Source organism: Bos indicus x Bos taurus, chromosome 29, assembly GCF_003369695.1.
Source record: "Bos indicus x Bos taurus breed Angus x Brahman F1 hybrid chromosome 29, Bos_hybrid_MaternalHap_v2.0, whole genome shotgun sequence".
NCBI lineage: Eukaryota > Metazoa > Chordata > Mammalia > Artiodactyla > Bovidae > Bos > Bos indicus x Bos taurus.
In genome coordinates, this window is record NC_040104.1 from 6,404,448 (window position 1) to 6,430,288 (window position 25,841).

Sequence of the window (25,841 nt, forward strand, 5' to 3'; positions counted from 1 at the left end):
TCTCCCAACCCATTTGATAGTCTAGGAAGACGGAGGCCAAGTAGGTGAGATGACACAACTAGTTTGGATTAGTAGCAGGACTCTTTTTTTAAACCTTGAAATTGTTTTCAAGTGGGTTTAACACAAACGATTTCACTTTACCAAAATCTTATCTGGAAAGTACTTCAATTACTTACACATTTGTTTCACTATGTATACCTTTACCTAAAGGAGCAAAATCCTAAAATGCCATTACCCATAAATAAACAAAGCCTTAAACCAATAATTCACACAAAGCCCATTCTTCACATTGCCCTTATTTGGCCATTTCAGGCATATCCCAGGTAGAGACAGGCCCACATGTTCAGGGGCAATAAAATTGAATAGTTATATCCAGACTGCTCTGTGCAAAGTTCAACTGACTGTTATTAGTTTATCTCTGAGCTTCGATTTCAAGTCAGAAAGAACTGTACGCTACCTCTTAGAGCTGGGGAGGGGGTGGCAGTTGGGGAGGGAATCACCCGAGAAAATTCACTTTTAGCACCTACCTGGCACTCTTTACTATTTGGGTATAATTCTTTTCTCTCTTAGGAGATAGCAGTTCACCTTGGTTAATGACCTCAGATCATTAGACCACTCGGATGCCACTAAACCAAGGAGAAACCCAGCTGTGCCAGGCCTAGACATGTCCGTCCCCACCCCCATTCCCTTTTAAGACAGTGAGTAGGCCGGAATTCTGGTTGATAAATGAGAGGAGCTGAGAAGGAGCTGAGAGGAGCTGCAGTGATGACTGTTCTGAGAATCTGATCTGCGAGGAGACGAATCTCCACCACATGGTACCATGGAGATGCTTTGGGAAAGAGAGCCGGCCTCCCTGACCGAAGGAGGACCAGAGAGGGAAGGGATGGATGAAAGAAATGCTTAAAGGGAGATGGACTGACCGGAGGTGCCCAAAGAGGAAAAAATCGGGACGGAAAAGAGGCTGAATACTGGGAAACCTTCTGGGCGGTGAGTGTCGTTAAAGGAAAGATCGCATGTTCCGGGGATGTAGATTTTGTGCGAAAAGCGGAGCAGGGACAAAGGTGGGGTACTCAAACAGCGGAGACAGCCCCGCAAGCGGTGGGGGGTACCCAGACGGCCAGAGGGTGACCAGGGCCGGCGAGGAACGGAAGGCGGGGCTCTGGGGGCACTCACGGGGTAGGCGGTGGGGGGTCGGGAGCCGGCGGAGGAGCCGACGCCGCGTTCGCCCCGGGGAAGGTCAGCGACCCCGGGCCGGGGAGCTAAGCAGAGACCCGAGAGGGGCCGTGGTTGCCATGGCGCCGGGCGGGGAGGGGGTGACTCGTGCCCCGCCTCGAGCCCCGCGGGGCCGCCGGCTCCAGATGGTCCCCGGCCTCCCGCGGGAGCCGGCGGCCTGCGGCAGGGGGAGGCTATTGTCCTCCTTCCGCGGCGCCGCAGTCCCGCCGCTCGCGCCCGCGCACCTCCACGCGCCCCACCGCCGCCGGCCCCGCGCGCCCCCCGTGCGGCTCGCGCCCCGTGACAGCGCCCGCCCGCCGCCTGCCGTGCGCCCGGCCGCCGCCCGCAACCGCCCCACGCGGCCGGGCTGCGGGCGCGGCGACTCCCGGTGCGCCCCCGCCCGCCGCCCTCCCGCCTGTCGGGCCAGCGCTCCGCACCGAGGTAGGTGCCGGCGCCGGGGCGCGCTTTGTCCCGGCCGGCTGGGCGGTGCGCTTTGTGCAGACGCGCGCGGGCGGCGGGGTCGGGGTCGGGGTCGGGACGGGTCGGGGGAGCCGGGGCGGGAGGATGCGGCCCCGGGTGCTCGCACCCTCAGGGTCCCTGGGACTGGATGGAGAGTCAAGCGCCAGCCAACCAGGTACCCGTGTGCGGCCGGTGGGGATCGTGGCGTGCGGGACGCGGGCCTCTCCGGAGCCCAGAGAAGAGTCTGGAAGAGTTGGGGCTGACAAACGCGTTAGGGGAGCAGGTCGCCGGGCTCTGCGCGTGTGTGACAGCGCCAGCTGTTCGCGTCGCGGAGGCGGGCCGGCCGGCGCCGGTCCAGGCGCTGCGGGCGCGCTCGGCGGTCCCTGCCCCGAGGCTGCCAGCGCCCGACTCCCTCCCGCTAGCCGGCCGGGGGCTCCCTGGGGAGCCGGGTGGGCTTCTCCTCGCCTCTTTGGTAGCTAGCTCCACGCTCTCCTTTATGCTCCCCCACAGTGTGTGAGAGAAGGGGACACGGTTGGCCGTGGTGAGCGGAACGCTGCCAGAGGAAGAAAGGAGAATGAAACCCCTGCGGGTGGCGGGGAAGTGGCAGCGAAAGGTGTCCCTGTGGCCAAGATGTGTGCGTTCGGCTTGGAGTCCGTGGGCGCAGAGCTAGCGGGCAAGGCCTCCTTCTGGGGTGTTCCAGCGCCAGCGCCACAATCGGGCCTTTGCCATCCCTTCTGGCTCGGAACGACTTCAGCCCATTAACCCCGTGGCATTGCATGCTTGTCTGAGCTGCAGGCTTGCCCCGGTCCTAACCTGCTACATGCTGTCTCCATGGGTTGTTTCTCAGCGGCCCTCCTCCCCTCCGAGGGCAGCTACAATTCCAGCGCTAGTCGGTTCAGGCACCGGCAGGGTATCTACAAACCAGTTTTCCTTGAGGGTGAAGGGGGCAGAGTGAGTCCCAAATCTGTGTCTCAGCTTGAGGTGCGGGGCAACCTCTTGGCATATTCAGAAGAGCAAAGGAGTAAGGAGGAAAAAGCTAATAGGGATCTTAAATTTGTTCCTTAGGGAAACTGATGTAACCCATGGGTTACAGACTTGGGGGAGGGGCGTAGCAAGGGAGTGAAAAGTAGTCTGAATAATTCTGCCCTGAGTGGAGGATTCTGAAGGACAAGATGAAGCAAAAATCCATTCCCACTCTCCAGCCCAATTCTTAAGTTCCTTGGAGGAGAGTTCCCCGTGCTTTATCAAGAACACAGCCTTGAGGGAATAGGCTGGGGTTTTGTCTCTTGCTTGTCTTGTCTCCCTGTGTGCATCTTCCTTTTGCTATCTTAGCAGCCCTGAGTTTGTGATTTCTTTCTCCTTTTATCTCTTTGCTCGTCCATTCATACTTTGAGTCCCAAAAGATTTTTACTTTGCCAAAGTCCCCACTCCTTCTCATCTGTTATCCCTCCTGCTGTCATTGGTTCAACTCCGCCTCCCAGCCCCGTCTCCAGCCATATCGCCCTCCTTCCGGGCCTCTGATTCGCCTGTGTCCGGCCATCAGCTCTATTTGTCTCATTAGATCTCAAACCCACTCCATCTTCATTTTCCTCTCTCCTTGCCTGAGGCTTCCGGCTCTTTGTGGGTCTTGGGGTTTCTCGGGGGAAGTTGTATTTGAGTTTAGCATGGGATAGAGACTAAACAGACCCAGAAGCTAACCTCAGGTCACACTCACTCCTAAAACGTTGTGTCTTCTCTGCTCTCGTAGCTTTTCTAATTCTAACTGCTCCTCATCTTTGGACAGCAGTGGTCCTCAAAATGTGGTCTCTAGGCCAGTAGATTTAGTGTGCCCTGGGAACAGTTTAGAAATGCAGATTCCCAGGCCCCACCCCCAGATCTCTTGCATCGGAAGCTCTGGGGAACAGGGCCCACTGGTCTGTGTTTTAATAGCCCTCCAAGTAACTGTTATTCATGCAAGTTTGAGAATAATCCTGAACTTTAGAGATGAGGAGCAGAGGCTCTTCTCTGATGCCATTTTCATTCTTTCCTTGTGTTTTTTCTCTAGACCTAAAAAAAAAAGAAATGCATTTGATGAGAGTGGGGAGGAATGCTAGCCCATTCATTCAATATCTCTTTATTGAATAGCTATCATACTAGGAAAATACAAAGGTGAGTAAAACCCAACCCTTGTCCTCAATGGGTTAAAAAGGGAGCAGGCAGAGAGACACATAAACAACTAACTGTAATACAATGTGATAAGCGTAATAATAGCAGCATCCTGAAGTGCTGTGGGAGCACAGAGGAGGGAATGATCAACTGTCTCTGAGGGAGGTAGAGAATTAATCAGGAGGAGGATGTGGCGAGAGAGGGAATTAGGGTACAAGACAGACTCTAGCAGGAGGGATTGGATTTCTAGCTTTACATGCCAGCAAAACTGAGGGAAGGGGAGGGGGCAGCTGCCCTGGAAGACAGGCACTAGGCTGAGCAGTGCTTGGGCAGAGAACCTAGCAGGACCCCAAGCTTGCAGCTGGCGAGAGTTGGCTTTCTCGTAGCATGAACAATGTAAGCTACTCTGGTCTGGCCTCCAGGTCAGCGGCTAAGAATAAGGCGTTGGTGAAACTGTAATCTGGATTAGCTGCTGTACTGTCCTCTTGCCAGAGTCCAGGAATCCATGGAGAACAATCAGGTAGATGATTCTCCAGCAAAGAGAGAGACGTAGGTGAGCATGAGGCTAGGGGTACAGGCTGACTAAGGAAATAAGTACGGAGACCCAGATCACAAGCAAGGAATGATAAATCAGAGAAAAGAAACCAGTGTGGGATCTATCTAAAGAAACAGAAATCTATAGGACTCCGAAGATGGTAGCAGGGAACACAGCATATTGTCCAAAAGGCCAGGGGGCTCCAGAGCCCAAATGCTTGGAAACCAAAACTCAGAGGCCCTCAGAACTGCTGTGCTTAAGGACACCAGAAAGCACCCTATGGGGACCTGTGATCTAAGGACACCAGTGCCATCTTGGTTCCTTATCCATACAATGGCAGGCATCCCTGGAAACTCAGGGATGAAAAGCATGTATGTCTCGAATTGGATTTGGCCAGAGGGCCATTTTATCTGGGAGAAGGGGAGGCTCCAGCTTCACATTTTCTCCCCCAAGTTATAGGAGCAGCTCTAACAGCTGGACCTCACTGAGAGGTCTGGATCCCACACCTCAGTCCCATCAGGGGGACCAAGTTGGATTAGCAAAAAGAAGCCAATACATGTTTGGTTTTGTGCAGCTTCCAGGGGTCCTGGGGACACACAGTTTGGAAACGGGGTCACAGTCTGCTGCTTTGCGTTTCTGCTTTCTGTGGAGTACAAAGACGAAGCAGGGTTTGAAAACCTCAGAGGCTTTCAGGGACCAAGTAGGTAATAAAAATGTGTGACAAGGCTGGGAAGGAGCCAACAGGGAGTGGCGGGGTCTGGAGAGAAATGGCAAGCATAGGCCCACCTGAAGAATCCCAAATTAGTGGGTTTTTTTTTTTTTTTTGGTTGCACCACACGGCTTACATGAACTTACCCCCACCAGGGATTGAACCTGGGTCATGGCAGCGAAAGCCCAGAATCCTAACCGCTAGGCCACCAGGGAGCTCCCCCAAATTAGTTCTTTTACAACAGCTCACCGGCCATACCCCTGGAGACTGGTTTTAGGAGGTTTGTGATTTCTGATAAAAGAAAAAAGGGTCACAGAATAGAAGGGGAGCATCATATATGGCAGGGGTCCCCAACTTTCAGGATCTAATACCTGATGATCTGAGGTGGAATTGATGTAATAATAATAGAAATAAAGTGTATAATAAATGCTTGAATCATCCCCAAACCATCCCCTCCACCCCCAGTCCATGGAAAAATTGTCTTCCACGAAACTGGTCCCTGGTGCCCAAAAGGTTGGGGACTTCTGGTATATAGGGATTTTTTCAGGCAGGTCTATGCAGGGAGGGGCTTCCCAGGAGGCACTGGTGGTAAAGAACCTGCCTGCCAATGCAGGAGCCATTAGAGACTAGGGTTCGATCCCTGGGAAGGGAAGATCCCCTAGAGGAGAGCATGGCAACCCACTCCAGTATTCTTGCCTGGAGAATCCCATGGACAGAGGAGCCTGGTGGGCTGCAGTCCAGTGGTCTCAAAGAGCATGGTCACACACACTATGCAGAGAGAGCGGGCGTGCTGGGAATGTCCATCCCAGAGCTAAGTGTTTGCATGGCTGCTCGTGGGGAAGCCCTAAGCTGAGGGGCCCAGAGAAATGGAATTCGAATTGGTCCTGGGCTTTGGACTGCTTCCCTGTCCCATGGTTGAGAGTGTTAGGGGACTCTAGCTCAGGTCGCACCTTGCCTACAGCATTCTCTCCTCAGGATGCCCTGACTCTGCCCTAGAATTTATTTTTATATAAATATTTACAGAGCAAATTGAAAGACTCTGCTGGGGATTAGGGGAAAGGATGGATTTTAAATGAGAAAGGAGTCCTAAGCTTAGTGGAAATGAAGCTCTCTTTCCTACTGGTGGTGGTTTAGTTGCTAAGTCGTGTCCCACTCTTGTGACCCCATGGACTATAGCCTGCCAGGCTCCTCTGTTCATGGGATTCTCCAGGCAAGAATACTGGAGTGGGTTGCTAGTTCCTTCTCCAGGGGATCTTCCTAACGCAGGAATTGAACTGGGGTCTCCTGCATTGCAGGCAGATTCTTTATCGACTGAGCTATGAGGGAAGCCCCTCTTTCCTATTACAGGGAATGAAAAGCCCAAATCTAGGAACCTGAGACCTGAGCCCCCAGGGAAATCCTTGCTGTTTTCCCTTCGGGAGAAAGGGGAGGGGTAGGCAGTCCTGGCCTTCAGGTGCCTCAGGTTCCGCTTCGTGGAACCACTTAATGACAGAAGCCAAGTTCTGCCCTGTGCACCCATGGGAACACATCTCCCTCCCCACCCACATCTCACCACCCATTCTTTCTTCTGTCCCCCCAAACCACACAGGAGGTAAGGTACTTCCTTTCCAGAACAAGAGACTGCCAAGGTCATAGCCTCAACCCTCTGAAGTGGCGCTAAGGATTAAAATATCTTTGTATTTGAGAGGCACTAGGAAAATGAGAAATGCAGAATTTGGGGTTCAGTTACAGAGCCAGCCCCCTGCATGCTCTTGAATGAGTGCTGAATTACTCGAGAACTTTGAACTGTAGAGTTTTGTTTTAAAAAAAAAAAATCCCTAGAAACTAATCTGAAGCTCATTTGTTAGTTTTGAGAAGGACAGGGTTGTTTGTGTAACACAGAGCCGTGAGTTGTGCTGGCAAGCATCCATGGTCCCAGTTTCCCCAGCCTGAGCCCTGGAAGGGAGGGATGGCTGTTGATCTCTCTCAGGGAGCTCTGAGGGCTCCAGGAAGTTCGAGGAACATGTAAATATTGTGATTAACAGCTTGTCCTCCAGGGACTTCCTTGGTGGTCCAGCGGTTAAGACTCTGCACTTCCAATGCTGGGATGCGCAGGTTTGATCCCTAGTTGGGGAACTAGGATCCCACATGCTGCCCAGGGAGGCAAAAAAAAAAAAGCTTGTCCTCCAGCGTCAGAAAGAATCCTGCTTCAAAACCTAACTCTACTCCTTCCAGTGACCTTGAACCCTGGTTTAACTTTTACGGAGCAACCTCCTCATCTCTGAAATAGGGATGATAGTGGTCCCTCGCCCCACAGAGGTGATGCATGTAAGTGACGAGGACACATATCACAACTGATATTCATCGAGCACCTATTAAGTATTCTCTGTCCCAAACAAAAGAAAGAAACCGGGGAGAGAACCATACTGTGTCCTCCGTCAAACTTCTGGGCTCTGTATCCATACTTGCTAGCAGTGCATCAGGCTTGGCCTGAGAGCAGGATCTGGGTCTTTCCATCTTAAATCGCTTCCAGGGTACAGGAAGCCACCTTGTGGGAGGCAGTAGGGGAGGTGCAGGGCTCTGAACAGTTTGTGGAACCAGGAATGAAAGGACTCTGGCTTGTACTCCCTATTGCCCACGGGGTCCCAGGCCTGCTTCTCGCATTGCCCTGGAGTTTACACACTGCTGTCCAGAGCCACCCCGATGGCCATCGCCACCTTCAGCTCCCTGCCTCCTGCCCGTCTCTGGCCTGAGGCTCTGGAGCCCTTTGTCTCCACTATGTCACTCTGAGACACCGCCGCCTTCCGACCTCACTCCATATGTGTCTGTTGTGTTCCTGTCTCTCAGCTTCTCCACCATGGCTTCTCCTCTCCCACCGGGGGATGATTTCCACTGGCAAAGAAAGCAACCACAGTCTTTGGTCATCAGTAGAGTGGAGCAGATCTAGGGCAGGAGGAGAGGAAGACATGTTGAGTGGTGGGCTCAGTGGCTTCGAGATGCCCCTTACCGGCCCCATTTCCCCTTGCAGGAGCAGGAGGCCACCCACCACCATGAGCAGCACCCTGTCGCCCACAGACTTTGACAGCTTGGAGATCCAGGGCCAGTACAGTGACATCAACAACCGCTGGGACCTGCCCGACTCGGACTGGGACAATGACAGCAGCTCTGCCCGCCTCTTTGAGAGGTCCCGAATTAAGGCCCTGGCAGGTGAGGTCAGGGGAGGGCTGGGGGAAATGTTGAGGATGCCGGGGAGGGAAGCTTGTCTTGAAGAGTCCTTCAACTTCATGGGAAGACCGACGCTCTTTCTAAGCTACTGCACTAGAGTGGGAAATCCAGATCACTCTACCAAGCCCTACTCCGCAATGCCAGCCTCAAGAACAAACCACATGCAATCCACAAAGTGCCCCGGCTTCCTTCCCCCCCAAGCAGGGAGAAGCCGTGCTGATGCTGAGACTCAGCCATGCTCCGCTCTGCGCTCAGCTGACTGCCTGGCCCCTGTCCCTGAGTCACGTTCCTTAATTCTTTTGCATTCTTAGTCTTGCTGTTCTATTTCCACCCACCTCTCCCTCCCTTTCATCCTCTCCTGTCTTCCTTGATTCTCACTGTCATCTCTCACACCTGTTCCCCCTCCCTGTTCAGTAGCCGCTCCTCTCCCTCCCCACCTGTTCCTTCCACCTGCCTGCCGCCTGTTCCTCCCTTTAGTTCATCTACCCGTTCCCTGAAGCAGGTTCCTTCCACCCACCCTGGTTTCCACCGCCCATCCTCCTGGGTTGCTCTCCACCCACCTCAGCCCCTGCCTTCCCCTATGGCCTGGGTTCTCCCCTTCAAGCTCCTCTGAACACCAGCAAACCCGTTCGACGGGCCTCCCTGCGTTCTGGGGAGGAGTTGCCATGGCAACAAGAGTGCAGCTGCCAGCTGACACCACCGGCGGCTGGCGTGGGGCTGAGTCACCCACACACCCCAAGGCCACCCACCCTGTTTGGTTTCCCTCCTCCACGCCACCCTCATCTTTTCCACTGACCTGCTGGCCTCCCAGCCCAGTGCAGTGGAAGAGGTCACAGCTACTCCTCCCCGAGAGGCAGTGCTCCCAGCGTGGTTGGGGTGGCCTCCTGGATGAAGGGAGACACTGGCGGGGGGGCGGTTCCCAACCTTGGCTGCACTTTTGACAGGATCACTCAGGGATATTTCCACAAATACAGCTTCTCAAACCCCTTTCTGGACACAATGAATTAGAGTCTTTGGACCTATGGTCCAGAACTCAGGGTTTAAAGCTCTTCGGGTAATTCCATTACTTCTGGGAATCCCTCATCATTTTCTCCTGTGCTCCCCTGTCCTTCTGGTTAGGGCTACACTCAGGCTTGTGAAACACTCATCACTGTTTCTATCGCTGAGCGAAGGCAGAAGACGTGGGTCATAGAGAATACTAAGTCTTTGGGATACTTTGGTACCCTGATTTTGGGTAGGAGTAGCCTCTAGAATGTCATGACAGCTGTGTGCACATGACGTGTGATACCCAGGACTATTTCGATGTGTGCTCAATGCATGCCAACCCAGGCTGACGGTAGGCGTTTATCTGTACCACTAAACCGGGCTCTTCTGAGGAGGCCTTGCTGTATGGGCTTTACCCAGCCCTGCGCCTTGCACCAGCAGGTGCCAGAAAATACTGAATGAAGGAGGATGGGAGGGGACAGGAGTGGGCTGTAAGTGACAAGGGCTGAAGCCCATAGAAAGGTGGGACGGGAAGGCTTCCCTGGTGGTCCAGTGGCCAAGACTCTGCTCTCCCAAGGGGGAGAACCAGGGAGAGCCTGGCTCTCCCAAGGAAGAGTCGGGGGACCTGGGTTCAATCCCTCATCAGGGAACAAGATCCCCAACTCAAGATCCCACTGCAGTAACTAAGACCCAGAGCAGCCAAATATATATACATATATATATATATATATATATATATATATATGGAGAAGGCAATGGCACCCCACTCCAGTACCCTTGCCTGGAAAATCCCATGGACAGAGAAGCCTGGTAAGCTGCAGTCCATGGGGTCGCTATATATATATATTTAAGTGGGAAGGGAGTCAGGTAGATGTGCCCAGCTGTGGGTGTACTGGGGGCCTGGGATGGCCTGGCCCCAGGACGGCCTGATGGGCCCCAGGGCCGCCTGATGGGCCCCAGGGCAGGGAAGTATCTGGAACTGGAGGTGAGAATGACAAACAAGGGAGGAAGATAACACCATCTATTTCACAAATGAAGGAAAGTAAGCAACCAGTATAGCCCCGTGCCTGGCTAGTACTGAGCTGGCTTGGCCCTTCCCGGGATTTCTCTTTCTCGGGGCTCTCGGAGCTGGGGATCAAAGCCCACGTCCTGAGCGGGACCTCCCAGAGTCACAGCCAGGGGGCATCCTCAACACCCCTGCAAACCTTCGGAAGCAGGACTTGACCTGGGGCGCGGGGGAGGCGAGGGATGCGGGTGGGGACCGGCCCTCTCGGGTCTGGTGCACTCCGAGGCAACTCCAGGCCAGACCGGCAGGTCTCGAGGGCGCTGGCGGTTCCCTCCTCCGGCCCGGGGGCCCGGCCCTGCCCCAGCCGGCCGGCTCCGCCCCGCCCCTCCCCCGTCACTGTCCGACCTGTTTGTCTGGAGCTGCCTCCGTCTCCTCTCGCCGCACCAGGTGCGCTCTGCCGACGGGTGCCGGAGCGCTCGGGGGCTCGGACCTCCCGCCGCTCCTTTTTCACCCAACTCCTCGAAACTTCCACCGCCCTCGGGCCACACGGCCTGCTAGCCGGGACCCCCGGCTCGCGGGGGAGCGGATCCTCGACGCCCCGCCCCGGCGCGGGCAGAGCATGGACTCTGGGCCGCGGGCGATCGAGAGGCAGCGGCACCATGAATGGGCACGGGGTGGGCAGGGCGCCCGGGTACGGCCTGAACGGGGCCGGCGAGTTTTACTGTGAGGCGGTGGAGGGGGCTCAGAACCCCGGGGGGCTCCTGCTCTCGCCCGCTGCCTTCATCAACCCGGCTCAGTACGCCAGCGTGCTGGAGGGACGCTTCAAGCAGCTTCAAGGTGGGCTCCGGGGGTGGGGTGGTGGGCTCCGAGAGGAGGGCTCGGGGGGCGGGGGCCACGGCTGGAGCCGCCCGGAGAGGGGGCCCCCACGGAGAGAGCGGCTGGGGGCGTGGGAGAGGAGCCGGAGCCAGGCCCCCGGGGTGGGGGGAGCATCTTCTGTGACTCAGACGGTTTGTGTTGGGAGACAAAGTGCCGGGGGAATAATTACAAGTGGCCGGGAAATCCGCGGACGCTGACAGAGCCGGAGAGGCTTGGACCCTCTGGAGTGGCGGCGGTGCCCCGCTGGGCGTGTGTCCCCGGGGGCGCGGAGCGCGGAGGCGCGGCCCGGTCTCCCTGAGACTCTCGGGGGTTGGGGAGGACGCGCCTGCCGGGGTGGTCCGGGAAGGAGGCAGGGGACTGAACCAACGGGGGAGGGGCCCAGGGCGTTTTGCTGCCCTGGATTTCTGAATGGGTGTTTGAGTGTGTGGAAACCGGGGAGTGTGTCAAAGGGATCTGGTGCAGACGGGTTCAAGTATGGGTCTGAGGTGGCTGTGTTCACTCTAGCACGCATAGGCCAGTGTGTTTCTCCTGGGGGCCGTGGTGTTCTGTGTGCCTGCGGATGTTTTGGACACCTGGTAAAGTTACGCTCTGTCTCTGGTGGTCGGCTTTGCACATTTTTTTTTTTCCTAGCTGCCCCCTGTTTCCACGTCTTACCCCTTTTATGCTGCCTGTGAGCCAAAATGGCCTCAGCCTCGTGTGTCTGGCATGAGGGCAGACTCCCTGGATCCAGTCGTGGCTGGTGATCAGGTGGTCCCTGGCTCCCGCAGGGCCTGTGGATCCTAAGAGGAGGCCCACAAGGCATCAGGCCCTCTGAGCACTTGGTAGGACGCTGAGGTTGTCCCAGGTCCCCTGTTGGAGGTAAGAAAGACAGGAACAGACATGGGTGTGTCGCTGTGTTTTATGGGTGAGGTGCATAGGAATGTGAGATTAAGGGGTGAGTCTTTTCGGTTTCTGAGATGCTGGTGCTAAGAAAAGACAAGTGAGTCTTCAGCCCTGGCCACTTGGGTTGGGTCCTTGCACTGGGCCTCTCCAGGGGGGACATGAGGAAATCCCAGTGGCCAGAGCAGCTTCCAATGGGCTGAGCCTCTTCCCTCACTTTGTCATTTGTATTTTTTCTTTTTTTTTTACTGGAAGAAATTAATTTATCAGTCGTGGATATTACCATAAATAATGAGGCAAGAGTATACTGAATACTCATATACTGAAACCCAGGCTATAAAAATGTCGGGTCCAAGGCTTAACGCTCCTGTCCAATTCAACAAACCTTTGTAAACGTCTCCAATGTGTCAGGGTCAGTGGTATTCTCTATGTCATTTATAATAATTTCAATTTTTGTTTTTCTGGGAAATGTAACAGCATCCCGTCTCTCAGCAGCAGCTCCCCCTGTGGACAGGCAGTGGGCATCTCGTCACTTTTTGTGAGATTGGCACTGAACTCTGCCTGGCTTTCCCCTGCCCCACCCTGTGTTTCCCGGGTTCACTTTTTACCTGTTTCCAACTTCCACGATGATGTATTCACTCTTGACTTTGGAATGTTGGTGTCCTGGGACAGGATCCTCTTGCAACCAGTTGAATGAACCAGCCCAGAAATAGAGGAGCCCGTCTTTTCTTTAAATTATCCCAGGAGGGCAAGCTGACTCAGGAGACCCGCAGGCTCTATAATGTCACATCCTTCTAATGACCACTTGGAAGAGCTGCTGCTGTAATTGAAGTCCATACCCTCTCCTTTGCCCACTACCAAATGGGAACAGCCATAGCTCCTGCTGGACCGACCGGAGCAACTCTTACTCTTTCCTTCGGGTTAGATCATGCCTGAATAACAGTAACTCATCCAGGAGACATTTCATGCGGCATCTTACACGTGGTGTCTCAGTCAACACCGTGACTTGTTGAAAGAGAAAGTAATGTGCCCATTTTACAGATGAGGAAAGTGAGGCCTTAATGGATTAAACAACAGGATTTCACCACTGATACACAGCAGAGCGCTGATCCCAGGCCTTCCCTGCATGTCCCCTGCCGTAATTTCTTTCATCCTTCCTTCTCAAAGCCTGTTTTCTGTCTCTCTGTCTCTCATTTTTGTTGTTGACCCTGGTCATGAACTCATTCCAATTTATTTCCCGACTTTTCAAGTTACGGGTTTTCCCCTCGGCTATATTCCTTCCCTTCCTCCTCCCCAGACCTCACTTCCCCAGCCCCACCAACTGATGTTTAGAAGCAGGCTCCCGGTTCTTGAAGGGCAGAAATGACCCCATGTTGCCGCCACAGATGAGCGAGAAGCTGTGCAGAAGAAAACCTTCACCAAGTGGGTCAACTCGCACCTGGCCCGGGTGACGTGCCGGGTGGGCGACCTGTACAGCGACCTCCGGGATGGACGGAACCTTCTGAGGCTCCTCGAGGTGCTCTCAGGGGAGACGCTGGTGAGCTGGGGTCGCCAGGGAGGAGGTGGCCTGAGAGACAGTGGCCAGAGGGACAAGCCCTGGGGGTGGCCCTGAGCGAGAAGAGTGACACCACGGAGCAGAAAGCAGTGGCTGCCTTCTGCTCAGAGGATGGTTTCAGTTTGAGAGGCTTTGCTGTGTGGATTAAACCAGGAACATTGCTTCAGGGAGACAGGAACAGTGGCCCCATTGAAAACATTTTTTTCCCCCACTCACTCTGGGTGCAATTAATTCCCTTGGGAATCTTAATCTGCTCCAAGCCTCATCTGCAACTCAGCTTTAGCTTCCCCGGGCGGTGCCTGTGTTCCTGAGGGAGGTCATGGGGAAGCCGTAGGAAGCAGGGCCCCGGGAAAGCTAGGAGGAAAGGAGGAGGAGGAGGCCCACAGGCCCACGGCTTTGTGTCCCCTCCCTCCATAGCCAAAGCCCACGAAGGGCCGCATGCGGATCCACTGCCTGGAGAATGTGGACAAGGCGCTGCAGTTCCTGAAGGAGCAAAAAGTGCATTTGGAAAACATGGGCTCACATGACATCGTGGACGGGAACCACCGCCTGACCCTTGGGCTGGTGTGGACCATCATCCTTCGATTCCAGGTACCCGCATGGTGTCAACTGGCGTGTGCCCTGCACACCAGTGCAGCATCTCCCATGGTCACTGCACACATGGGGGGCCCAGAACCTCACACACTGGGGCAGGGGACCGTCATCATTAAACAGGACAGAGGCCAGCGTGGGTGTTGTCAAACTGCTATGGCAAATTCCCTGTGGCCTGGTCCGATGCTGCTGCTGCTGCTGCTAAGTCGCCTCAGTCGTGTCCGACTCTGCGATGCCATAGACGGCAGCCCACCAGGCTCCCCCGTTCCTGGGATTCTCCAGGCAAGAACACTGGAGTGGGTTGCCATTTTCTTCTCCGGTGCGTGAAAGTGAAAAGTGAAAGTGAAGTCGCTCAGTCGTGTCTGACTCTTAGCGACCCCGTGGACTGCAGCCTACCAGGCTCCTCCGCCCAGGGGATTTTCCAGGCAAGAGGACTGGAGTCAGGCACCATTGCCTGGTCCACTGGAGGACCACATTTGGGGGCACAAAAAACCACAGAGAGTGTTAGAACTGCATTTGGGGTCTGGTTACCAGTCCACTCCTCTACCTCAAACTCTGCTCGCCTCTGTCAAAAGAATAGCCACCCAGCTCCTTCTTATGCTCTGAGCATCGCCAGTTCAGGGTCCTAATGCCATCACAGCTCTCCTGATTGCCTGCTTACACCCTGAGTGTAACTCCCTGCTCCTTCCAGCCCTAAGCAGAGCTCCATCAGCTTCACCTTTGAAGCCCAGCTCTCAGGAAATGTTCACTTCTCCACCTGTAGTTTTCCCCTCAGCAAGAACCAGCATCTTTGCCTTCAAGGCACTTCCTCTTCTGAATTCCTACCCCTTTCTGCTGCCTCAAATCCTTTTGACCTGGAGTTCTGTGGTCATTAGTCCGAGAAGAAAGGCCCTAGGCTGTATCCCTAGGCCCCTAATTAAGGAGTCTAAGGAGCTTCTGAGCATCTCTGATAACTCCAGGACATCTCTGATAACTGAGCATCTCTGATAACTCCAGGAGCTATCGGAAAGGAAGCTGTTCAGGAAGTGAGGGCCTTCCTTCCTTCCTTCCCTCTTAGATCCAAGACATAAGTGTGGAAACAGAAGACAACAAGGAGAAGAAGTCAGCCAAGGATGCCTTGCTACTCTGGTGCCAGATGAAGACTGCTGGGTGAGGCTGCCAGAGAACATGGCCTTGGAGGGCTGGATGCACCAAGGCTGTGCAGTAGGAAGGAAGGACGGGGGCCCAGGAACTATGAGCTGCGGATCCATCCTGGAGGCCTACTCACTGTCTATCCCGGCCTCTGTTTATAGGTACCCCAATGTCAACGTGAACAACTTCACCACCAGCTGGAGAGATGGGCTGGCCTTCAACGCCATCGTGCATAAACACCGGTGAGAAGACGGGGGTTGGCCATCCTGTCTGAGCTGCTGGATGGGTTGATGACCCAGGGGCCCGCACACACACGTAGACAAAGCAGTGAGACAAGCTGAGCTCCACGGCAGTCAGGAGGCGTGAATGTTCAGAGAAGAGCCCAGAATGTGGGGGTGCTTCCTGCACAGAGGTCTTGCGATGGGAAGTCGAGGTGGGGAGGTGCAGTGGGGGTGGAGGGCTTGGGAACTTAGAGATCAAGATGGGGTGGCTTTCCTTTTCCTCTTTAGGCTCTCATGTGCCCTTGATTCCTTCTCTATTCCCTCCCCACCCAGGCCAGACCTGCTGGATTTCGAGTCCCTGAAGAAGTGTAATGCACACTACAATCTGCAGAATGCCTTCAATCTGGCTGAGAAGGAGCTGGGACTTACGAAGCTGCTGGATCCTGAAGGTGGGACAGAGCTATGTGAAAGAGCGGCTGTGGGCTAGAGACAGAAGGTGGATGACGGATGCCAAGAGCTGAGGGCGGGGAGAACGGAAGTCCCTGCTGGAGGTTTACCTGGTTTCTTTGGGGGGGGCGGTGATGGAAATGATCTGGAATTAGATCACGGTGATGGTTGCACAACCCTGTGAATATACAAAAATCCACGGAACGGTGTACTTTAAAAAGGTGAATTTTATGGCATAAAAATTCTATTTCAGTGTAGGAAGAAAGGCAGCCCTGTGTGGGGTTTGGTTCTATCCCAGCCCTCCACGAAGCAGCTCTGTAACACAGAGCTGGTTGCTTGGCTTCTCTGTGGCTCAGTTTCCTCACCTCTAAAATGAGAATATTTAAAAAAAATAAAAATAAAAAAGGACTTCCCTGGCAGTCCAGCAGTTAAGACTCCACACTCCCAACGCAAGGGGCATGAAGAACTAAGATCCTGCAATGCCCCATGGGGTGGCCAAAACATTAATCTTAGTCTACAAGGTCTCTAAGGGCCCCAAAATTCTAGGGTTCTAAATTAAGCTCTGTGACCTTGAGATCTCACCAAGCACTGGTATCATGGTCAGTTGACCCTGCTGGTTGGTCCCTATGGTTCTGATCTAATGCCCATGAGACTGGGAATGGCCACCGGGCTTTGTTCTGTACCTGACATTGCGCTTGCGTGCTAAGCCACTTCAGTCATGTCCGACTCTTTGCGACCCTATGGACTGAAGCCCACCAGGCTCTTCTGTCCATGGGGATTCTCCAGGCAAGAGGACTGGAGTGGGTTGCCATTTCCTCCTCCAGGGGATCTTCCTGACCCAGGGATCAAACCCACCTGTCTTAAATCTCCTACATCTGCAGGCGTGTTCTTTACCACTAGTGCCACCTACCTGACATGCTTTAACTAACTGAATTCTCACAACACCCCTCTTTGAAATCAGTTTCATCATTACACCATTTATGGAAGAAAAGACAGGGTTCTGTAAAGGTTATGTGACTCCCCCAAGGTCACACTGCTGAAGGAGCTGAGATTTGAATTCAGGCAGCCTAGCTCTAGAGCCTGTTTCCTGAGCTGCCTCCCTGGGAGAGCAGAGAACAGTCTTGGTACAGAAAAGAGCAGGACAGAAGGGCCAAGGAAATTTCCAGCATTTCCTTGTTGGAAATGCTCCTTCTGAGGTTCCCTGGGCAGATTTGGGACTTGGCTGTTTTCTCCCTGTTTTCCATCCCACCAGTAGCCCCTTTTCCCATGCCCTCTTAGTCCAAAATGACGAATATCAGCTTAACAATGATTGAAGCAGGCCAAACACAAGTCTCCTTGGAGAGCATTTGAGAAGCATAGCGATGATAAAGAACGTGGAAGTAAAACTTAGTGTCCTAAAAAAAAACAAAAAAACTTAGTGTCCTGTAACTTTCTGAGGTGATTTCCACAGCTCCCACCTGGCTGTGGGTCGGCCAAGGTGGTCAGGAGGGCTTCTAGTCTCAGTCTTCCCTGGAGGTAGGATACAATCTGGCCTAATTAAGAGAACCTGGGGATTTCAAGTCATAGTCAGCCTTGCTGTCCTCGAGGTAGACGCTAGTATGGCTTGAAGGACACTCACGTCCTGGGCCCACAACTGAACTTTGAGAGTGGGGTCAGAAATAGCCATGCTGGGGGCTTCCCTGGTGGTCCAGTGGTTAAGGTTCTTCTTCTATTGCAGAGGGTGAGGGTTCGACCCCTGATCAGGGAAGCTCCGCATGCTGTGAGGTGCAGCCAAAAATAATTTTTTTAATTAAAAAAGAAGAAATAGCCATGCCTGTGTCCTGAGATGGCCCTGAGAATTGGCCTCTGTCCCTGCTCCCAGGGCTCCCTGGGTCCATCCTCTGGACATCCCAGGCTTCATTCGTGCCTTCTGTCTTGGTGCCCCTAAACTGCATGACTTCTTGGACATTTTTCCAGCCCACAAGCCCACAATCCATCCCCAAGTAGGAATGCTGTTTCTTGTCTCTCTTCCTCCAAGCAACTCCTTTTGGTCTCCCCATTGGGAAAACTGGGTAAAAGCCTCTTTGGGCATCTGGGTTTTATTCTCTGCTTGTTTCTTAGAGGAAAGAAGTTAGCTTTTCATGCCCTTTTAGTCCAAATGGTTAATCTGTCATTTTTCCTCTGAAGGGAGCTGGAGAGATAACCTCGTGGAGCTGGGAGGGGAGTAAGTGATTGGGATTGGGACTGGAGTAAGTGATTCAGATTGTGGGCCTACTTCTGGGAGGCAGGATTCTAATCTTTGTCTGACCTGAGTGATCCTTTTTCTCAGATGTGAATGTGGACCAACCAGATGAGAAATCAATTATTACCTATGTGGCTACTTACTACCACTACTTCTCCAAGATGAAAGCCCTGGCCGTGGAAGGCAAAAGAATTGGCAAGGTACACTCCAGCATGGGGTTGATGGGCGTACAGTCCAGAGGAGGCCTGACCTGGGGTCCTGTTCCCCTGAAGCAGGGGCAGGGGAGGACTGGGCCGGTGACCCCACGTCGCGGTCTCACAGGTGCTGGACCACGCCATGGAGGCAGAGCGCCTGGTGGAGAAGTATGAATCCCTGGCCTCCGAGCTGCTCCAGTGGATCGAGCAGACCATCGTGACCCTCAATGACCGGCAGCTGGCCAACTCCCTGAGCGGAGTCCAGAACCAGCTCCAGTCCTTTAATTCCTACCGCACCGTGGAAAAGCCACCCAAGTAGGTGTCCCTGGGCGTCACCCAGCCTCAGCTGGCCTGCCCTGAGCTGTGCTCACACACAGGAAGCCTAAATTAGGGGGGCCTTTTGGGAGAGAAATTTGGCAGCACAGAAATTCAGTGGCTGCTCATTCCCCCAGCTCAGAGTGCCAGGAGCAGCACCAAAGCAATTTTTTAAAAAAAATAATTATCCATTACACGAAATCATGCTATGGAAATGATTGCTGTAGTACATAGAGCTGGTGCAGTCCGCTCAGATAAGATTGGTCTGGGTGTTGCAACAACCCAATCCTAGTTTAAGGACAGGGCATTGGACCTGACAGGTGGTCACTGCTGGCAATACAGGTGTGTGGCTTGTCACTTCCGCGCTGCACAGCTTCTTATCATTTATGTATTTTAGCAGTCGACTGTTGAAGTGTGGCTTGACTGTTGGGCAGTTCTACACAGAACATGCTAAAACTTCGATTTTTTATTTGTGACCTCTTTCGGAGTTAACGTGTTTTGGCTCCAAAACTAGTATTATTCCAGAAACACCCTTTTCTGCGCTTTCCGGGGAATGATTTGAGGTGTGCCCTTTGACCCAGAAAGTCCTCTTCTGGGCATTAAACAAAAATGTAGCTTTAAGGATTTTCACGAAGGTGACCTTTGTAAAAGAAAAATAAGTCATGGGACAGCCACTGAAAACAATATTGAAGAAACGTGTTTATTGACCTGAAAAGATGTCCATGGAACATAATAGAAGACAGCAGAGAGCAAAGGGTTAAGCGACCAAGGTTCAGAGTACCTGAGTTCAAATCTTAGCTCTGCCATCTAGCCCTGGTGAGCATTGGGCATCTTATTTAGCCTGCCTGTGCCTCGGTTTTCTCATCGGGAAAATGAGGGTTATGGGAGCATGTAGTGAGAGCTAAGAGTTAATGTATGCAAAGCCCTGAAAGCAGGGCCTGGCGGTCAGCGAGCGAGTCCTCAACAAATGTTAGTCATGGTTCTCATGTGATCCCGTCTGCAGACTCGCCTGCCCAGGGGGACGGTGCTTGCGTCTGTGTAGTTTTCAGTTGTTTCAAAATTAGGTTCTTGGGACTTCCCTGGTGGTCCTAGGACTTCGCAGTCCCAATGCTGGGGGCCTGGTTCTATCCCTGGTCAGGGAACTGGATCCCAGATGCCACAACTAAGAGTTCGAATACTGCAGCTAAAGAACTGGAGTCCAGCACGGTCCAATCAGTTAATTAAAGTAAATCCTTAAAAAATAATAAATAAAATTAGGTTCTTTTTAAACGAGGATTTTGCCAGGATTTTCTGGCTTTCCCACAAAGCTTTTCCGAGAAGAAAAGCAACACGAGACACTTCATTTTGAAACATAATGAGACCCCAGGCCCCTCAAGGGCTTTGCCTCTGACCCGACTCGGCCTCCTGCCTCAGGTTCACCGAGAAAGGCAACTTGGAAGTGCTGCTCTTCACCATCCAGAGCAAGCTGCGGGCCAACAACCAGAAGGTCTACACGCCCCGCGAGGGCCGGCTCATCTCCGACATCAACAAGGTCCACAGCCTCCCTTCTGTGTCCCGGTCGACCCACCCTCAGCCGCAGCCCCTCCTGTCCCCGCCTGAACCCTCAGCCCGGCTGCCCCCCATGGAACTCCCGTGGTCATGGACTCCCATGACCTCTCCCAGTCCCGCACGTCCTCCCCTCTGCCTCCATCTGTCTCTCTACAAAAATTAGATCCCAGCCCCTTATCTTGCTCAGCATGTCCCCAGATCTCTGGCCCTACTTTTATTTCATTTTTTTTTTTTCACAAACAACGTAAGATTAACAGAAGTTAACAGACTTCACCCCCCAGTCCCACCACCGCAGACAAGTCCAGCGATTTCCACTAGTCCCCACGCCCCTCCCATCTCTGTCCCCAGCAGACGTGTTTCTCACGTGGTTCTGTGGCACAGCCACCACCTGCCCGGCTCCTCACACTTCCCTGCACAGGCATCTGATCGCATTCCACAGACCCACTAGACCGAGCTGCCCTGGGACCCACCCTGCGCACCACCCCCAATCCCCCTCAGCCCTCCCCACCCTCACTTCCTGAGCCCTGGTTCCTGGGCGCTAACCTGGTCTCCACGGTCTCCACCTTGCAGGCCTGGGAGCGGCTCGAGAAAGCCGAGCACGAGCGCGAGCTAGCCCTGCGCACAGAGCTCATCCGCCAGGAGAAGCTGGAGCAGCTGGCCGCCCGCTTCGACCGCAAGGCTGCCATGCGGGAGACCTGGCTCAGTGAGAACCAGCGCTTGGTGTCCCAGGTAGGACGCAGGGGGCTCCTGGCCCACCCAGGCAGGTCTGGAGACACGGGGAGTTAGAGAGACAGAGGTGGATAAGGAACCCTGCCGCGTGGGGAGCTAATGAAACAAGAACTCCATGGCTCAGATGAGCAGACCAAGAACCCGGGAACTGGAGGCTTGAACGGGAATAGGGCTGATGAGCCAGGACGGGGTGGGACAGATGGGACGCCTAGAACCACCCCCTGGAGCTGGTGTCTTGCAGCAGAAGTGCTCTAGGGCGGGCAGGGGGTGAGCAGAGCGGTGGCCCCCAGCCCCCAGACCTCCCTCCCTGCCCCGCCCCAGGACAACTTCGGCCTGGAGCTGGCCGCCGTGGAGGCAGCGGTACGGAAGCACGAAGCCATCGAGACGGACATCGTGGCCTACAGCGGCCGGGTGCAGGCGGTGGACGCCGTGGCCGCAGAGCTGGCCGCTGAGCGCTACCACGACATCAAGCGCATCGCCGCGCGGCAGCACAACGTATCACGGCTCTGGGACTTCCTGCGGCAGATGGTGGCCGCCCGGCGGGAGCGGCTCCTCCTCAACCTGGAGCTGCAGAAGGTGTTCCAGGACCTGCTCTACCTCATGGACTGGATGGAAGAGATGAAGGTACCCGCAGATGCTGCGGTCGGGCCGAGATGGTCGGGACCGTGCTGGGGGGTGGCGATGAGCAGGTTCCCTCAGCTGCTCAGCCAGGTCTTTGCAGAGTGTACACCAGTTTGGGGCCCTGTCCTCGGTTCAGATAAGCAGACTGCTCCCTGTCCTCGTGGGGCTCACGTTCCAGGGGGAGGAGACTGATGATAAAACCCTTGGCCCGTCCATAAACAATATAGCAGCTGGGTGTGAAACCTATGAGGAAACAGCAACAGGCCACGTGATGGAGTGGTCCAGGAAGGCCTCCCTGAAAAATGCCTTTTATGCTGAGAGCAGAGTGGAGCTCTGAGGAAAGAATGTTCCAGGCCAAAGGAACAGAAAGGCCCTGGGCCTGCTCATGTGTGGCACGTTCCAATGAGAAGGGAGGCCCGCGGGGACAGTAAGAACAGGCACCGGGGGCGGGGGGGGGGGGGGGGCACAGGGGATAAGGTCAGAGAGGAAGTAGCCAGCTCACTTAAGGCACACAGGCCTGGTCAAGGAGTTTGGGTGTTACTCAGAGTAACGTGGAGCACTGAAGGTGCTTAGAAGGTTTTGAAAAGGGGGAGAGACATGATTCTGCATTTTCACATTTTTTTAAAATGTCACTTTGGCTGCTATTTGAAGAAGGGCTGTGGGCAGCCAGAGTGGGAGCTGAGAGACCAGTCCAAGGCTGTTGCAGTGATCCAGGCGAGAGATGGGGACGCGGATAGGCCAGGAGAGACAATGACGTTCTCTGGGGGGCTGGGGATTGAGCCGCGACCATAGGAGGGCGGGGATAATTCTGGGGCTGAGAAAATGAGTCAGCGCAGAGATTCCTAGAGCAGGATTTAGTAAGAAAATCGTTCCGCAGGAGGGGAGTTGAGTGCAGAGGCCAGGGTGCCAGGACAGAGCTCAGGGGTCCCTATGTGTGTGAGTGAAGGCTGACGGATGGACGGAAGCAGGCTTGCTCACGTGGGTGCGATCAAGTGGAGCTGCCCAAAGAGTCAGGTTGTGTGGTTGATCCTTGGAAGACAGGGCGAGGGGTGTGTGTGTGTGTGTGTGTGTGTGCGCGCGCACGCGTTCGTGCGTGGGGCGGGGCAAGAGCCTCAGCTCAGAGGGAACTGTGCAGCTCTCAGACGGGCATCGACATGCCCGGCGTGCCCCACAGGGCCGGCTGCAGTCCCAGGACCTGGGCAAACACCTGACGGGAGTGGAGGACCTGCTGCAGCTGCACGAGCTGGTGGAAGCCGACATCGCCGTGCAGGCCGAGAGGGTGCGGGCGGTCAGCGCCTCTGCGCTGCGCTTCTGCGACCCCGGGAAAGGTGACAGCGGGGGAAGGGACTGGGAAAGGGAGGGGCTGGAAGGAGGACAGTAAGAGCCGAAGCAGCAAGACGGGAAGAACCTGGGGACAGGAAAGGCGATGGGTGGTTGGTGGGTGGCAGAGTGAGAAGTGTGGGGTGAGGGGGTTAGAACTGGGGGGCACACACAAGAGGCGGAGGGCTGGGCCACAGCTCTTGGCCCTCTGGTGTGACCTTTGCAGAGTACAAACCCTGTGACCCCCAGCTGGTGTCGGAGCGGGTGGCTGCCCTGGAGAAGAGCTATGAGTCGCTGTGCGAACTGGCAGCGGCTCGCAGGGCCCGGCTGGAAGAGTCCCGGCGGCTCTGGCGCTTCCTCTGGGAGGTGGGCGAGGCCGAGGCCTGGGTGCGGGAACAGCAGCACCTCCTGGCCTCGGCAGAAACCGGCCGGGACCTGACCGGCGTCCTCCGCCTGCTCAACAAGCACACCGCCCTGCGGGGCGAGATGAGCGGCCGCCTGGGGCCCCTGAAGCTCACCCTGGAGCAGGGCCAGCAGTTAGTGGCTGAGGGCCACCCTGGGGCCGGCCAGGCAGCCGCCCGCACCGCCGAGCTCCAAGCCCAGTGGGAGCGGCTGGAAGCCCTGGCGGAGGAGCGGGCCCAGCGGCTCGCCCAGGCCGCCAGCCTCTACCAGTTCCAGGCGGACGCCAACGACATGGAGGCCTGGCTGGTGGACGCGCTACGCCTGGTGTCCAGCCCTGAGCTGGGGCACGACGAGTTCTCCACGCAGGCCCTGGCCCGGCAGCACCGGGCCCTGGAGGAAGAGATCCGGGGCCACCGGCCCACGCTGGACGCACTGAGGGAGCAGGCGGCCGCCCTGCCCCTCGCGCTGAGCCGCGCGCCGGAGGTGCAGGGCCGCGTGCCCGCCCTGCAGCGGCACTACGAGGAGCTGCGGGCCCGGGCGGGCGAGCGTGCCCGCGCCCTGGAGGCCGGCCTGGCGCTCTACACCATGCTCAGCGAGGCCGGGGCCTGCGGGCTCTGGGTGGAGGAGAAGGAGCAGTGGCTCAACGGGCTCGCCCTGCCTGAGCGCCTGGAGGACCTGGAGGTCGTGCAGCAGAGGTAGGCGCCCTGGCCCCTGCCCCCCGCCCCCCACCCCCGCCTCCAGACTGGCCTTGTGAGCTGGGAGCCAGCATGTGGGGTGAGGTCCCGCCATAACCCGCCTGCTCCTGCTACCCTACTTTGAGTCTTAGCAGGCGTCTGTTTTTGGTTTTAATGAAAAATGTTAAACATACTCAGAAATAGAAACCTTATTCAACAGACTCAGCCAGATTCAATAATCATCAGCATCATGCTCTGTTAGACTGATTTTCCTTTTCAAAAGCAAATCTCCAATGGGAACATTTCACCCCTGTACTTTCCAGGAACATAGAAGTTTGTGATATGAGCAAATTGTTTTATCACTGTCTGTGCAGACTTAAAATAGCTAAGCCTTTGAAGTTATAAGCCTTTTAGACAGAGACACGGATTAGTCTCTCATAAAGTAGCTTTATTTACAGAATAAGAAATCTTAAAATTTAGAAAGCATGTTTTTCTCATAGAACCACCCACAATACCATTATCAGATAAAACAAAATTAGGAATTCCGTGATGTCATCTACTACTCAAACTGTAGTCAGATTTTTTGGTGGTTTTTAAAATATAATGAAAGATTTTTTTTCTTGTTTTCAAGATATCCCATGACAGGAGTCAGGAAAGTACCACCCCTGTGTCAAATTGAGCCTCAGCCTGTTTTTATAAATAAAGCTTTATCAGAACATGGCTATACCCATTCATTTACATATCATCCCTTAGCATTAAAGGATGCATTAAGGATGCCTTAGCATTAAAACAGCCTGGCTGAATACATGTGAGAAAGATCAAATGGTTCACCAAACCTAAAATATTTACTTCCTGACCCAGGGATCAAAACTGGGTCTCTCGCATTGCAGGCAGATTCCTTACCATCTGAGCCACCAGGAAAGCCCCAAAATATTTACTGTCTGACCCATTTGCAGAATCTGCTCTAGGAAAATATGAAATGTTTCTGGGGAAAGATATGCTTCACTTACTTATCACTTAAATTTTTTTAGTCCTCGGTTCGGTTCGGTTCAGTTGCTCAGTCGTGTCCAACTCTTTGCGACCCCATGAATCGCAGCACGCCAGGCCTCCCTGTCCATCACCAACTCCAGGAGTTCACCCAGACTCACGTCCAACGAGTCAGTGATGCCATCCAGCCATCTCATCCTCTGTCGTCCCCTTCTCCTCCTGCCCCCAATCCCTCCCAGCATCAGGGTCTTTTCCAATGTGTCAACTCTTCTCATGAGGTGGCCAAAGTACTGGAGTTTCAGCTTTAGCATCATTCCTTCGAAAGAAATCCCAGGGCTGATCTTCAGAATGGACTGGTTGGATCTCCTTGCAGTCCAAGGGACTCTCAAGAGTCTTCTCCAACACCACAGTTCAAAAGCATCAATTCTTAGGTGCTCAGCTTTCTTCACAGTCCAACTCTCACATCCATACATGACCACAGGAAAAACCATAGCCTTGACTAGATGGACCTCTGTTGGCAAAGTAATGTCTCTGTTTTGGAATATGCTATCTAGGTTGGTCATAACTTTTCTTCCAAGGAGTAAGCGTCTTTTAATTTCATGGCTACAGTCACCATCTGCAGTGATTTTGGAGCCCCCAAAAAATAAAGTCTGACACTGTTTCCACTGTTTCCCCATCTATTTCCCATGAAGTGATGGGACCGGATGCCATGATCAGTTCATCTTTTAACACATATTAGTAAGGTGGGACCCACGTAGGCAGCTAAGGGGTAAGTCCCAGGAGGAATAAGGGAGCTTGTGCTGAAGGGTGAGGTCCGCTGCTAGGGATTAGTTTGACTTGTTGTCCAGCTGTTCCTGACCTTTAATTTTCACCACG

General features: G+C 54.4%; 1 protein-coding gene across 8 annotated transcripts in view; it reads left to right on the forward strand.

Annotated features, from left to right (window-relative positions):
* Positions 1-629: 629 nt before the first annotated feature.
* The window catches only part of SPTBN2 (spectrin beta, non-erythrocytic 2), a 41,513-nt gene continuing 16,301 nt past the window's right edge, over positions 630-25,841 (forward strand). For 2 of the 8 annotated variants that reach the window (XM_027531537.1, XM_027531543.1), the window contains exons 1-14: positions 4,952-5,055; positions 8,068-8,246; positions 13,395-13,546; positions 13,982-14,155; positions 15,213-15,304; positions 15,448-15,528; positions 15,841-15,956; positions 18,263-18,375; positions 18,497-18,684; positions 20,098-20,215; positions 20,803-20,961; positions 21,283-21,585; positions 22,757-22,910; positions 23,129-23,999. In XM_027531537.1, the coding sequence (XP_027387338.1) occupies positions 8,090-8,246; positions 13,395-13,546; positions 13,982-14,155; positions 15,213-15,304; positions 15,448-15,528; positions 15,841-15,956; positions 18,263-18,375; positions 18,497-18,684; positions 20,098-20,215; positions 20,803-20,961; positions 21,283-21,585; positions 22,757-22,910; positions 23,129-23,999 (2,678 nt within the window). In that variant the 5' untranslated portion in view covers positions 4,952-5,055; positions 8,068-8,089. Of the gene's footprint in view, positions 988-1,568; positions 1,654-1,827; positions 1,847-3,715; positions 3,820-4,951; positions 5,056-8,067; positions 8,247-10,481; positions 11,092-13,394; positions 13,547-13,981; positions 14,156-15,212; positions 15,305-15,447; positions 15,529-15,840; positions 15,957-18,262; positions 18,376-18,496; positions 18,685-20,097; positions 20,216-20,802; positions 20,962-21,282; positions 21,586-22,756; positions 22,911-23,128; positions 24,000-25,841 lie in introns of those variants that run through there. The other 6 variants (XM_027531535.1, XM_027531536.1, XM_027531540.1 and 3 more) reach the window with 5 other exon arrangements.